The sequence below is a fragment of the Erithacus rubecula genome, assembly GCF_903797595.1.
Source record: "Erithacus rubecula genome assembly, chromosome: 1".
NCBI classification, from domain to species: domain Eukaryota; kingdom Metazoa; phylum Chordata; class Aves; order Passeriformes; family Muscicapidae; genus Erithacus; species Erithacus rubecula.
This window is the reverse complement of record NC_136658.1, coordinates 80,514,368-80,529,018: the sequence shown is the minus strand read 5'-3', so window position 1 is coordinate 80,529,018 and position 14,651 is coordinate 80,514,368. Positions and strand designations below refer to the sequence as shown.

The 14,651-nt window shown below is 37.3% G+C and overlaps 1 protein-coding gene across 1 annotated transcript in view; it reads right to left on the bottom strand.

The window, feature by feature from the left end:
- OCA2 (OCA2 melanosomal transmembrane protein) overlaps window positions 1-14,651 on the bottom strand; it is a 180,534-nt gene that overhangs the window by 141,032 nt on the left and 24,851 nt on the right. Inside the window, exon 3 of the mRNA XM_079311855.1 lies at window positions 13,474-13,763. Within this exon, the coding sequence (XP_079167981.1) occupies window positions 13,474-13,763 (290 nt within the window). The remainder of the gene's footprint in view (window positions 1-13,473; window positions 13,764-14,651) is intronic.

Genomic DNA, 14,651 nt, shown 5'->3' with positions numbered 1-14,651 from the left:
GTGTTTAATTCCAAGAATTTGGATATAAGATTATTCATAACCATAACTTTTAGATTAAAAAAGACTTTGTCACTAAAAAAAAGTCTCCATTCCTTAGAGTTTAAAAAAAAAAAATAAAAATCCAGACAACAACCACAGAAAAAGTGCTCATTGCCAACATGATAAAATGTGGCTGATTTCTGTGCCTGGAGAGGTGTTACAAAGGTAGGCCACTGCACAGCTTAAAAAAAAAATAAATAAGTTGTCATCAAATTAAGTTTTACTTCAAAAAAACTAATACTTTGGATGATGGATCCAAAGTATTGTAACCTTGCTGGGACCAGTACTTTGTCTATTGGTCACAATAAAATGGAACATGGCAAGTTCAAGCATACTTCTATCTTTTAAATTCTCAGGTATTACAGGACAATTTTTGTGACCTTTATGTAGATTCTGATCTTGATTGACTGAACTCAGCAAAAATGCTAAAATTTGCTTCAAACTTGGAGCATGAGACCGAGCAGACAAAGAAGAAAAAGCAGTAAAATTTGCAGATAAATACTTCCTCATGGGAAATATAGCTGTCATGTTTTGAAATAATACTATTAAGATGATAAAATAGTGGATTTTTTTCACTTGGAAATCCTTCTACTATATTTACTTCTTAAAATTATTTTAATTATGATGGAGGTGCTAAGAATTTATTTTTGGGTTCTGGATGAGCATATGACACTGAGGTTATTCATATAAGCTTTGCCATCTGAAAGTCTGGTTTAGGATCATTACAGTGACTGTCAAGAGAGAGATCTCTTAAAATCATTTTCATTCTCTGCATCTCCCATGTTATCTATGCAAGGAACCTGGGGAATTAACTCTGAGATAACAAAAATACTTTTTCACTGAATAATATTCAAGCCTTATACAACAAATGTCTGTATTAAGTGTAAGAAAAAGTACTTTTTAATGTACATTTTATTTGCACTTAAATAAAGTCTCTTTTTCATACAGAAGAGTTTTCATCCAAAAAAAGTTATTCGGTGTTGATTAAGTATTTAAAAAAATCTATCAGCAAGTCCTTCCAAACACAACTTCCTTTTAACTGCCTAACAAGTAACTTCCAAAACAGAGTAATTCCACATACCTGCTCATTTGCCTTCCACCCTTGAGTTATATCAACACCAAAAACTTTCAAAACATTAAAAATCCCAGAGGAACAAATTAAAAAAAAACGAACAGGAAAAAAAGGCAGCTTATAGCAATAAAACATTTTCTTCTATTATTTAATGATATTCAGTGAAATAATTCAAGAATAAATGCAGTTTTATCTCATGAAGATGGTGCTCTTCCGTGCAATAGCCCTTCACTTAGATTGCTGTTACATATTAACATACACCATTTACAAGCCTCAGGAAATTAATTTCATAGCCTTGGGTCTGGTTTGCCACCAGAGATCTTTTTCTGCCTTAAGAGGCCTTAAAGATCTACCCCCAAGGCTACAGTGTCAGAGAAGGAGCTTCTAATCTGTATTAACAAGCAGATTTGAAACACATGTTTTTAATTTGTTGCCGACCAAGGGGAAACAAATTTAAAACACAAGATCAGAGTCCATAAAAATACTCAACTGAAATTCTCAAAGTAAAAAGAAGTAGGAGGAGAAAAACAACCACCAAGCAAATCAACCAAACACCAAGGATTATAAAAAACACATTAGAAAGGAACTAAAAATTTGATTGTCTCATGCAGGGTAACCCACAAATTATATTTGGCAAGTCCCCACTAAAGTGGGGTAACTGATTAAAAAAAAAGAAAAAAAAATTTAAAAAATCATGCCATTTCAGCTTCCCTTCCTCCTGATTTAAACTCTAACCTTCTCCAGGTAGGAACATGCTGCTATGCACTGAAAAACCAAGAACCAGAATCACACCTCTCAGGATTCTGAAGGAAATTCCCCTTGCTACATGTCAGCTGGCTTTGTTCTAGCAATATAATTTAATTGTACATCATATTCCTTAATACACTTCTTCCCTCCCTGTCACAGAGATGCCTGACTCTTTCCTCTCAGACACTGCACTCCCTTTGACCCTATACAGAATGGAGTAACTTTGGTTACTCCATAGTCTCACAGAGGTGACTTCCTTCCATGTTGTTTCTGAAATAGCATATTCTTCATGAGATATATCACAGTATTTTTTATGTATGTTTTAAAATCAGCACCATCCCAAAGCTAAATAAATCCTGACTACAGACCATCAAAAAATAGATAGGCCAATAACTCTTCACATACACATGAAAATCTCTGGCCACATAGAAATTAGGTTACATTAATAAATTTCTTGCTGTGCTCACAAAGGAAAAGAAAAGGGAACGTGTCAGTGCCTCTGACTTAAAAAGAAAATTCTTCATCAAGGGATTATCTGCAGAAAAGGGGAAAGCCCATGCTGACATGGCTGCCCTATGTTAGCAGTTTCTACCAGCAGCATAGCACAGCTAATACAGACAGTTAAAGACAGAAGAAATTTTACAGGTATTTTGATTCCTCAAGCAGATACAGTGCCAGAATAATCCATTAATTTCTCAATCAAAAATGCTTGTTAGCATTCTTAAAAGAATGAACTAAAACCACTATTTCAGCATTAAAAAAGCAGTTCTTTTCATTTGCCATGTGTTGAACCAGACAGTTGTACAGCTATTTGATTATTAACTCAAATTGATCAAATAGATTTAGTGCTCTTGAACCAACAGTGCCACCAAACAAGAAAAGCTTGAAACGTAAGAAAAAGTCTTAACAAACACAATTCTTGCATACATTTTTTCAATAAAACAACTCCAGACATAGTTGTCAACAGTCACTGCATCAGCAACTCTCTTTTAATACCATCTGCACAGGCACTTTGCAAAAAGAAATTATCCATAGAGTGTGATACAGCAGGAAAACTGAAGGATATTCTGACAAAATGGAAATGCAAAGGAGCCAAGTAAGTGGATACTTTCGGCAGCAGAGCAATAAACAAAGTAACAAAACAAAACAATAAACAGCAAACAAACAAACAAAAAAGACACTGAAGTGCCCATAACCAGACATTGTTATTAAAAGTTAATGTGAAAGTAGCCCTTCTGCATCTCAAGAAACAACACAGAATAATGGTCGTTATGCTACACAAAAATAACAGTTTAGAGTGCAAATAATGTAATCCATTTGAGTCATAGCATTTAGAAGTTTTAAAGAAATGTTTCAAAAACAAATTTTTTAAAATGAGAAGTAGCGGGTTGTCACAGAGAAAACAAAAATCACATGTACTATTTTAAGATTATGGAATATGAAAACTAATTAGAATAGTGGAAGAACTGAAGCTCCAGTAATTATTTCCTCCAGAACCATTAGGAAGAGTGTGGGTTAAAGAGAAAAAATAGCATGATACATGGCAGAGCTAAAAGATTTTAACTTAAGACCAACTTAAGACAAAAGCACATAATCAAATTTTTAAAAGGGCATTGATTAGAAAAGATGGACTCTATCAATATGTTTTATTCATTAGAAGTATGGCTACAGTCTCAGTTCTTAAGTATTATTCCCATTTTATATACTAATTTATTTTGATCAATAACCAAATGCTGTAACCACAATAAGACAAAGTATGCTCCTACTTGCAACTTCATTGTTAATGAGGGTTAAATGGCCATAAATAAATAAATAAAAGACCATAACACACTGAAGACCTAATTCCTGAAGAGATACAGATGCAGCACAGGTGGGATCCAGATGATTAATTTTGCTTCCAAGTAAATAAATTCCATTAGATATAAGGAAGCCAGGTTCAATACTTAATTTGGATGACCCCAAATTATTACATGTATGACCTGAATCTTCTCAGTTTCATATGGAATTTAGGAAGTATGAAGAGCCAGAATTCTCTGTTCTCCAACCTATCTGCTTGAGCCTAAGACATTTTTGGAGTGGCATATCAAGAAAATTAAATGATCACTTTTACTCCAAAATGTAAATAGGTCTGTTAAGTTCTTTTGATGTAGAGTTCCTGTGTGTTCTGCCTCACAAACATCAGATTTACAGCTGAAGGAAAGCATGACAGATCTAACAACAACAATGTAGCTCTATCAACTTTTGTCAACAGAAAAATAGATCCAAAACTGTAATTAATACAATGTCCATACACACAAATCCTTATGACAATCTATCATTCTCTTCTGCCAAGAACAGTCTGTCTTCTGTCAAAATTGGCAAATTGGAGTATCTCTGGCTATGTAATCCTCTTCAATATTTCCAGTTAAACTAGGAACAGGTTTGTAAGGAGTGCTTGTTGTCATTTTACTCATCATCAAAAACAATAGTTTCCAAACACTGATGTTCAAAGTTTTCACTCTGAAACATCACCACTTCTTACAGTTCTGATTTGGCTTATTTTTGGGCACATACTACAATATTCCAAGCAGATGTGACCCAAAAATAATGTCTAAAATGCATTAGTTCCATTGCACCACTTTGTAGAGCTTTTTTTTTATTATTACCTTTCACTGGAAAGCACTGGGAGACCCAGTACACAGAGAAGAGAGGAAAAGAAGATATAAGCTGCCAATGGATGCAAAAACCCCTACATATTTATATAATATTGCAGCATAGCCTGTCTCTTTTAGCTTATACGATTAAAGGCACATTAGAGAAAACAGAAGGGTATTCCCTGTTACTCTCATTCTGGGTCTATTCTTCCTTTTTGCAGACAGATGCACTAAATTCAGGTTCATCCTTTTCACTGCAAGAGGTTTACATGCTGAACCAGCTGTCAATAGACTCCTAAAGAGGATTGGAGGTCACATGTCATTGACATGGCTGAGGAGGTAGAGCTGATCCTATCACTTCTAGGAAGATTTGATACAAAGGAGTATTTGAAACTGCTTTTACTTTTTTATTTTCTTGGCAGCAGAGAAAATAAATTGCATAAGACCACAAGCGTGCGAGGAAAAGTCACTGCAAAATATTTGCTTACCCTACTCAGGAATAGACTTCTTACAGTAAATTCCTCAAATGCATAGTAATTCCTCCTCAAATATCAGGTGCAAAGCTCTGCCAGACATATGAGTTCAAGGTAATTGTCAATGTAGGGCCATCTGAAGCAGATGTTTTTATGCTCCCCCACTTCCAGAGCTCCATTTTGGGCAAGGGAGTCCTTACAGAAACTCTGCTCAAGGATACCAGGGAGAAGATGACTGTGTTTACTGTCCTTACTGACTAGTACAGAAAAGACAGTAGCTCTGAAAGTGTGAGCAAAGGCTTCAGCCTCTCACAGTTGCTTCTGAGTGATGCTAACTCACACACTACTGACTCAGTAGCTTCTGCTCCACTTTTTAAAACTGAGTGGCTGTAACTGCCAATCTGGTTTATATTTCACCCTGTCCAACAAGAAAAAAATAATAAAAATATATATAAAAAAAAAAAAAAAAAAAAAAAAAAAAAAAAATAAAAACAAACACAAGTGCATTACTTCTATCCAGTTCTGGCAGCCCTGACTCCAGCTCACAGTGCTGTCCTTGACTTAGCTCCAGCCTGCTGTGGGCTGAGCTCTGTGTGGACCCTGACTGCTGCTGGTCCATTAGCACAATTATTGCAGGTTGCCCCTGCAGCCCCATTAGCCCCTATCAAGCAGAGAATTGCTTGCTTTGCCGCTGTCTGTCAGCATTTTGGTGACTCATTTATCAGCTTTTGCTGTATTTCAGATAGTAAATCACTTGAGCTTCTTATGTACAGCAGGTTTTTAAAAAAGCCGTATGATTTGCCAGACTACTGACCATGACCTTTTTTTTTCTTTCACTGGCTAATTTCTGCCATCTACATTAATCTGTTTTTTCCATCAACTACCTTCAATTTAACATGAACTTCAGTTCTTTGCTATATGACCATCGCTATCTGGGAAAATTTTGCTGCAGCTCAGGAATGATTTCCAGTGCTTTTAACATGAAAGGACAAAACACTCTGATGTTAATTAATTCTAAAGAGAGAGAAATTTACATTTTGGGACAGACTGAAAGATCCCCATCCCCAGCAGAACTATGCTCTAAAACATCTGCTCCTGACAGCAAGCTATGAATGGGGGGGAAAAAATGGAAGGAAATATTTCTTTTTGTACTCCCTTGTGGATTGAGATTGTTTTATTTTATGAAGAATCATAGCTTTCCATGTCTTTATCTGGTTAACATGTCTTGCTTTTGTTTGAAAGACCAAGCTGTAAGTAATTATGAGTGCAAGATACTCGGGGTTAGCAAGGAATGCTGCTATCTTGGCTGTCTGGCTTCAGGGTTTGGGACTGGCAAGTTCATATTTTTGTTACCTGCAACTTTGGGTGCAGTTGAGATTTTTTTTCATATCTGGGGACCGATTGCATCAGAGTCTAGCTTATAATCACAGCATTAACTTGCTTTTACCTAATTCAATCCATAGATCAGTACACCCTGCTCACACTCTGTATTAGACTCTGTATTTCACCTTCACCCAGTGTCACTTTGTAGTTCCATGGAAGAGTTTCCACTACTCCTACTGCCTCTGCACTTTACTGATATCTGCCCATATAAATGCTTCTTCTTCCACTTCTCTGTCAAAGTCCTCTCTCCTCCTCTGGCAGTAGCTCCTCAGCAGTCTGGGCAGAGGATGAGACAATTTTTTTGGTCAAATGTTCAGTGTGAGCTAAGCTAAGCTCTTACCTCATCATCCTGGCTATTAGACTAAAAACTGCAAACCCTTCCTCTCCCTTCAAACATTTATATTTTCAATAAAATAATAGTGATTGGAAAGAAGAATGAAGAGTATATAAACAAGCAATGCTGATTATCAAGAAGTTTTCTTATAAAATAGACTATCTGAGTCATAGTTGCTGTTTTAATTGATGTTTCATTATTTTAAAAATTATATTGAAAGAAAAAAAATTGTCTTGGAGTCTGGCAGATGGACTGTGTCTGGCAGGTGTATGTGGACCCATACACTTACAAAGAACTGGGAGATGTGTATTCAGTACTACTCAGAGCAAAGCAGAAATTGTGTATCCATTTCCTACATAAAGTAACTCCCACTAGCATTACTTCTTTTTTAATAGATCATGAAATCAAGATGCTTTTTTTCCTCTCCCTCTATGCTCTGCGAAGTTCATGGGCTCCTGCTCCACCTCAGGCTCTTTGAGGTCCACACCTTAAATTTCAATGGCCCAAACTTATTGTCAAACATTAGATTTCTCTCCATTATTCCCTTTCTCAACTATTTCAGCTTCACTTTCAGGTCATGTCTTGTTTTACCCTTCAGCTGCAGAGCCTGGACCCACAAAAAAGTTGCCATGTTGTCGTGCAGACCATGTACCACCCAAAAATAATAGTGCACTGGCTGCCTATTTGCATGTCCACCTGATGCAGTAATATATGTAAGGACCATGGATTTCCCATGCCTTCTTTTCCTTCTTCCTAGTTGCTTTCCATGAAAACTCAGTTGTTCTTCTTCACATAAAACTTATGCATATCTCCATATCAGAAAAACTGGGACAAAACTGAAATCTTATTAACTAGTGTAACTTGTCCAGCTGCTAATGAGAAGTTATGATTTCTGTAAAACATTCAGTATGTTGGAGCTGCCAGCTGCACACATGCACATCAGCCAGGAGCAAAGCATACAGACCAATTTTCCAATGAAAAGCTTCATGGAGAAATGTTGAGTGTATCAGTTATTTGCTTCATCACAGATGGCCATTCATGCCAGCAATTTAAGCCCCAGGCATGTGCTCCTGCTCAACTGTGAGTGGCCCTTTGCAACACATTTCTTTTCAAAGTCTGACTGACCTGTTGGTTATACCCTTCAATTAAAAAATAATACAAATTCTAACATTAAAAGCCTTTCCTTGTTTAAGCAGAGTTTTCCATGAGGAAAGTGCTGTCCAGTCCCATTTTGTGTGTGACTGGCACCTTTCCACAACTGGCTTTAGGGATCTCACAAAGGCAAACCCCACACTGCCATATTATTAACTATTAGGAAAAGAGCAGCTGCTTGCAAAATTCAACAGCCTTGTGGAATGTCACAGGCACTCAAGTGAAACATTTTGCTTTTAGAGGTTAGAACACTGCAAGTTCTTCACTGAGTGCTAAGTTCAGTGTTTAGTCTGACAGTTGGGAAAGTGTGAGGCAGTTAATTAATACCCCCTAATTCTTTCAATAGAGCACTCAGAAACAAAAATTAATAATGGTGGGTTCTTTTTTACAGAATGTTCTGTCAGAGCAAAAAGCATTTGAGTGGCTACATGGGAACATTGTGATTTTAGCCTGTCAGTGGCAGAATAGAAATTGTAGTATATGACCAATCCAAGATAATGTGAATAATTATAAGAAATTAGCACAGAGATGATGAATAACACAAAGCAACAAAAAATTAAACAACTTTGAACACAGAGAAACTTACAATGAGTGAAGCCTCTTTCTGTATGTTTCATAAACAGCAGAAACTATGTCAAAATCAGTCTTTTGCTGAACACACCTCTTTTGCTCAAATGAAGTAAAACACTCTAAGTTACTTCATACATATACCTTTCAGTCTTCCTTCTGTTACCATGGCAAGATACTTTTTCCCAGGAAATGCAGAACAGCAAATTACAATAGGGCAGCAGAGCCCTATAATAACTTATTTATTTGCCTATTGTGCATAATATGGGCTTTCTGCTATACTTCCTACCATTCAACCTAAAGTTTTGCTAGAGATGTTTATTGCCTCATTTGAGCTTTTCAGGCTTTGAATGGTATTTTATGATATTGCAGAGGACACAGTAGGGAGCTTTAATCTAAGCTAAGAGTCTCAACAGTTCCATGCCCCTACACAGTTTCCTCATGATAAGCTGTGTTGCAGCCCCATGCCTCCATGTAAGCAATAAATGTTTGAGTTGAGAGGGTCTATTTAAAACCAAATGCACCAAACTAAATCAATTAGCAAAGTCAGACTTTAAAACTTCTTCCATATCATTTGTTTAGTGCACTGTCATAGCATTTAAAGATCCTCATGGGGAATCAAAATACAGAACATCCACTATGGATAGGAAATGAGAAGAAAGGATGAAGTGGCATCATTCAGACAGCAAGCAAGACAGCCATCCCTTGAGAATGATCAAGGTGGCAGTTTGTTGTGAAGTCATCTATCTGTGCTGGACTCTTCTTTAATGTTTGTGTGATTGACATTAAAAATCAGAATGGCTCCTACACAAACAGGCAATTATGATGTGAAAATGATGCTTCCTCTGTTTGACTGTTAAACAGATGATCCCATTTTGTCCTAATGATCCTAAGGCTAAGATCAAAATTAGCCTTACAATGCACACAAAAAAAACAGTGGTTTTATTGTTTTTGAGGGGTTTTTTTTCCTTAGTCTTTTCCCCTGTCTTTTAAGTTGTCAAACAAATTAAAGAAGCTTTTATATTGTCACATAAATTTTACTTATTTAGACAGTAATCATGTCTTCTTGACATCTAATTCTAAATCTCATAAATGTCTTTTAAAAGTAGCAATACATCAACATAATTAAAAATCAAAATTGAGATTTATAATCCCTTATGGCTAAAGGCATAACTTCACTCTCATACTGACTTTTCATTATACAGTACCTTCTCCTATTCCAGTTTCTCCAGCTAGCAGGAAATAAAATGGAAATTTTCCTGCTGTTTTGCTACAAACCAAGGATTCAATAGACACTTTTAACTCACTGATCCTCTCACTGCAAACCAATCTCTCTACTGATCCTGAGACCAGAGATTCAGGAAAGAGGTGGATTTGACTGATTGTTTTTACTTTTTGCTGCATAGGTGAAACGGAGGGACAGGAGAAATCCTGAAAGAAATAGTTTTGCTTGCTGAAACACATTTTCAAGCAGACTAAAAAAAATTGAGATTTTTTTTATTGTTATATAGATGGATTTTCTTGATGATGCACAAAGAATAAAGAAAAAGTCTTCTAAGGACTATCATATTAAATGATCATAAAACTCCAGGGCCTAGTTCATCCAAATATAGCTTCAGTGGAGTAATGCAAGGTAATTGTTTACATGGAATTAAGAATTAATATTCACCTCATTTCTACAGATTACCTTTAATGCTCATGAACTCCTAAAACAAAATTAGCTGACTTCACCACCTTCCCATGGATCACAAAGGAGGATTTCAGATTTGTTTCATTTAGAACCATGCTGTTAAATTCTTCCCATGCAAATAGCACTGATAATGATGAGACCAAAGGACCTTTTTTGGGGGCCACATTCTGTACATACAAAGACATGGTGGAAGGGAGTAGCCTGTGTCTCTAGACATAAAGCAGTGTGGAATCTTCCTGCAAGGTTAGGAGCTCATGAAGGTGGTTTGGACCAAGGTCCATTGACTGTAAAGGTCACTTCCATGTAACTGTAACAAAAAGGACCCTGGTCAAGCCATTGTTTAAAGTCTGAGGAATTAGAGAGAAATGAAAAATCAAAATGCAGACTTCATTGCCATGTTTTGGTACTTAAAAACTGCATTTCTGATAGTCCAAAGTACACCACAGTTCAGTGTAAACATACACCTGGGCCAGGAGCATTCCTGGCTGAACAGGATGCCACTGGAACTATTTCATGGTCCACTTCAGAGAGGCATGCTTACATTGATCACAGCAAGCAGCATTGAAGCAATTACAGTGCTCACATGAAGGCAGACAGGTTTATTTCTAGGAGAAGGACACACTGGAAATACAGGATCATTGGAGTGACCACGGTGGGTGGTCCAGATCTCCTCACACAGAGCCAAGGGAACCTAAGGCAATGCAGTAAAACCTGGAGTCAGAAGGTACCACTCTTCAACATGGAAAGTAAATGAGAAGGCATTCTGACAGGCAGGCAGCCCAACACTGGTACACTGACCACAAAATATCTGCAGGACTGTGTTGCAATCAAAAGGAAAAGCTTAGTCCAAAACAGGGTGGACATCTCTGTCTCAAGGTAAACAGCCCTGCTTAACAGAAGAACACTACCTCAAAAGTAATTTTAGAGACCAAGATAAATCCTCTGTTCCATTAAATAGATTCTTTGGAAAGTCTTGTCTCAGTATACATTTGAAAAATTTAGAGAACGTGGGAAACTTATCCTGAAAGATAATTCAGCAATTTAAGTTAAGTAGATGCATTAAAACAAACCATACAGACGTGCCAATTCAGTGAACCACTTTATGGGGGAAAAAAATAAATGTGGTCTCCTCCTTTTTTAATCATCAGTAGTTTTCTTTGCAAGCAAAAGAACAATTTACATGGAAAGCTAATTCTCATTCTAATGAAACTAATCAAGCAACTTGTATCTCTGCAAAAGTTTATCCATGTTTTTATCTGCATTCTGTTGGGTAGTTCCTGTGATTTAAGGGTAATTGCTGATATGGAGGTCACATTGATATTTTAACTGCACCTGATGTATATTTGTTAATATACATTTTAAGGAGAGACTGGTAAGTGTAATCTTCATTTTAAAAAAGGAAATTGGAGGAGCAAGATGCAAAGATCAACAAGAAGAAATTTTGAAAGACCCTTTCCTAAACCCTAATATACTGCTATAGAAGATTGGATATATTTTTGTCTGAAAGGGAGCATGGGTATGGGTATTTAATTGTACCTCTATTCCTAAATCATGCACAGTGACTCTAGTTTACTCAACTCTAACAGTGTTAGCAAAAGACTTGGAGTTGTTCCCTGTGCTCACAGGAAGATGGGCTCCCCCATGACCCAGTATTTTTCATCTCTGGCACCTGAGACCAGAGATGGCTGCCAGACTGGTTCAGAGATTCACAGAAGTTGTATATCACCAGTACACAAATTCATATCACTCACTGATAAATAACAGGAAGAAGTTTAGCCAGAACAGTGAAAGCTGGTATGTAAGAATACAAAGGTGGATTTTGTTCAAGTGCCAGGGTAGTAAACAGGAGAGTAAATAGCACTGGCAAACACAGCTGTAGCAAGATAAAGATTTGAATTAACAAAAGACAAACCTTGTCTTCAGATGCACTCAGTCCTTCCCTTCTCTTCCCTTGCCTTCCCCCCATTTTCACATATATGTTGTAATTACCATGCTCTTTCAGAATAAGACATTAACTCACCTTTCACATACTGAACTGAAGAAGTTTTACAAGATTTGTTTCTGTCAGTAAAATTCTTAGTCAAAACAAAAAATCCTCAAATACTCAATAAAAAATTCTGAAGGATTTATAGAGCCTTTTTGGTCAAGCTGATAATTTGATTACTTTTTAATATTTGGAAAGCATAGCTGTAATGACTTCCAATTCTCACTCTGACAGAAACACTTTCAGATGCACATTAAAACATTGACTGGATTTGCTGTAGATTTCTATGCCATACTTATGATGTATGTAAGTAAGGGGTGCAACAAAAGTCATCCAGCTAGCCTGGCTCTCCTTTGCTTAGGTCAGGGAACTTAACAAAACGCCCCAAACTTTCTTTCTTCCCAAGATAAGCACATTTTCTTCTAAGTGAGATGCAGGGACAGATCTCAGCCCTGCGCACCAAACCAGAGATGTCACCAGCACTGCCAGAACTATGGGGAACCCCCAGGACTGCACCTCCCACATGAAATTATTTTCCTGATTTGTAGCCATGCAACAAAGGTCTCCAGTATTGAGCTCCAGATATTTTCTGGCACTCTACTTCACAACTGCAGTGTAAGCCATGCTCACTGCAGACACTGCCAGGCAGCACTTCAGAGCCTGTGTTCTACAGGAGTTTGGAAGTGCTGTCACTTCTCTCTCACTTTAGGTTCTGTCAAGTCACCTCTAAAGATACTCAAAACTACCCAAAAAAGTTGACAGTCCACCCTGGCTGCCTTCCACTCACTGGTTGCTGCTGGTTCAAAGCTTTCAAAATCCACCTGAAATTTTTTGGGGTCTATAAATTATTTCTAAGTACTTACAAATAGAATTGCTGATTTTATATCTGTCATAACAGAAAGATTAACACCCCTGCATCTTTCCTGATGTGGGAGAGGATGCATGAGGAGCACACAGTCCTTGTCCACTTGATATGTGGTGTGTCAGCCCTCAGAGTTGTGCTATATTGTGCCATTTTAGTGTTTGCAGCCTCAGCTGTAGTGATTCTCTCTACATCTTTATGATGCCTTTTTCTGAAAGAGGTATAAGGTGGGATGTGAAAACTGCTTTATCTCTGTGTGTTTTCTGTCACCAAGTAGAGAAGAAAAGCCAATTGTCTGATCTTGAAAACACAGCAAAATTGGTCCGTGGTGGCTATTAACACTGAAATTAGTTTAGAAATCTGGTGATCCATGACCCCTCCACAGCAATTACAACTGCCCTGATGTTCCATTAAGGTTTTTGTTCTTTGTGTCAGTGGGAGAAATATTCACTTAATGAACATACATATCTGTCCTGTGAGGAAATAAAAATTAATTTTGATTTGGAGAAAAAGCATTCTGTTTGTTTTTGTTCTTACCTTCCCTGCATAGGCACAGGAGTGAAATCCTCTCCCAGAGCAATGCAGCCATCCTCTTCTATTGATGATTTTTCACATAGGGTCTGTGGCTCTCCAAGACTTGCTACCATGCCATGGTACTCTTTTAATAACTGCAGCTCATTGCAGCTTCTGGTCACTGGTTTGGCTGCCACCTTTGCAGATAAACTGGTTTGATGTGATGATGTCTGATTCAGCTCCATCTCTTGTTGTCTAGAAACTGTACTGTAATCTTTGTTATCCAAGTACATCTGTCCCTGGGGGGCGTTCTCCTAAAAAAGTGGAAGCAAATGTACTAGGATTAAATTGAACTGACTCAATGCTTACTGCATTACATGCATGTTAAAAATGCCAATCAGATTTCTTTGAGTGCATTTTTGGGTATTTCTCTTGTTCATTTATTTATACCATGAACGATTCCAATGTTTTCAATATCTTTGCAACTTCAAAATTGGCCACTATAAACACTGAATTAGATAAATAAGTGGGTCTTATACTTTTTCCATATCTACCATGATTTTTTCCCACAAACCTCCCCATGACTTGCACTGACTTATCCCATAAAATAAGCCAAAATCATCTCTGTATCAGTGGCTCAAGAGTCAATGCTGCAGAACATCTTCCCAGCTTACTGGGGACTGCTTCACCACCACCACACTGGTGTTCTTCCAGAAACTGTGTTGATAGCAGCCTCATGAAAGCCATCACTCTCCATCAGCCCTTGTGCTCTCTCAGAAAGCCTGTCCTGCTGCAGATCCACTATGGATGATGGACCCTCATTAAGCACAGCAGGTACTTCAATTTTATGAAGACAATATGTCATTCCAGCTGTTGCCAGAGGCATTTCTAAAATGTGAATCAAATCTTGATGAACACGAAGTTTTATATGATTATTAATAGTGATTATAACAAAAAATAGTGCATAACAGTCAAAAAGCTTTTATGTTCTCATGATTAAAATTCAACCTGAAAAGCTATACAAACCACTTCAAAATCCCATAAAGTGCACAACTCAGACATGACGACTGAATTAAAGATCAGCCTATCTTAAACACATGCTGTGGAGTTTAATCAGGGAATATTTCAGCATAAAGTGCCAAAGCCACTGCAGAGGACAGCAAGAGCTCAGCAAACATGCCTGTCAGCCTCCAACATCCTTC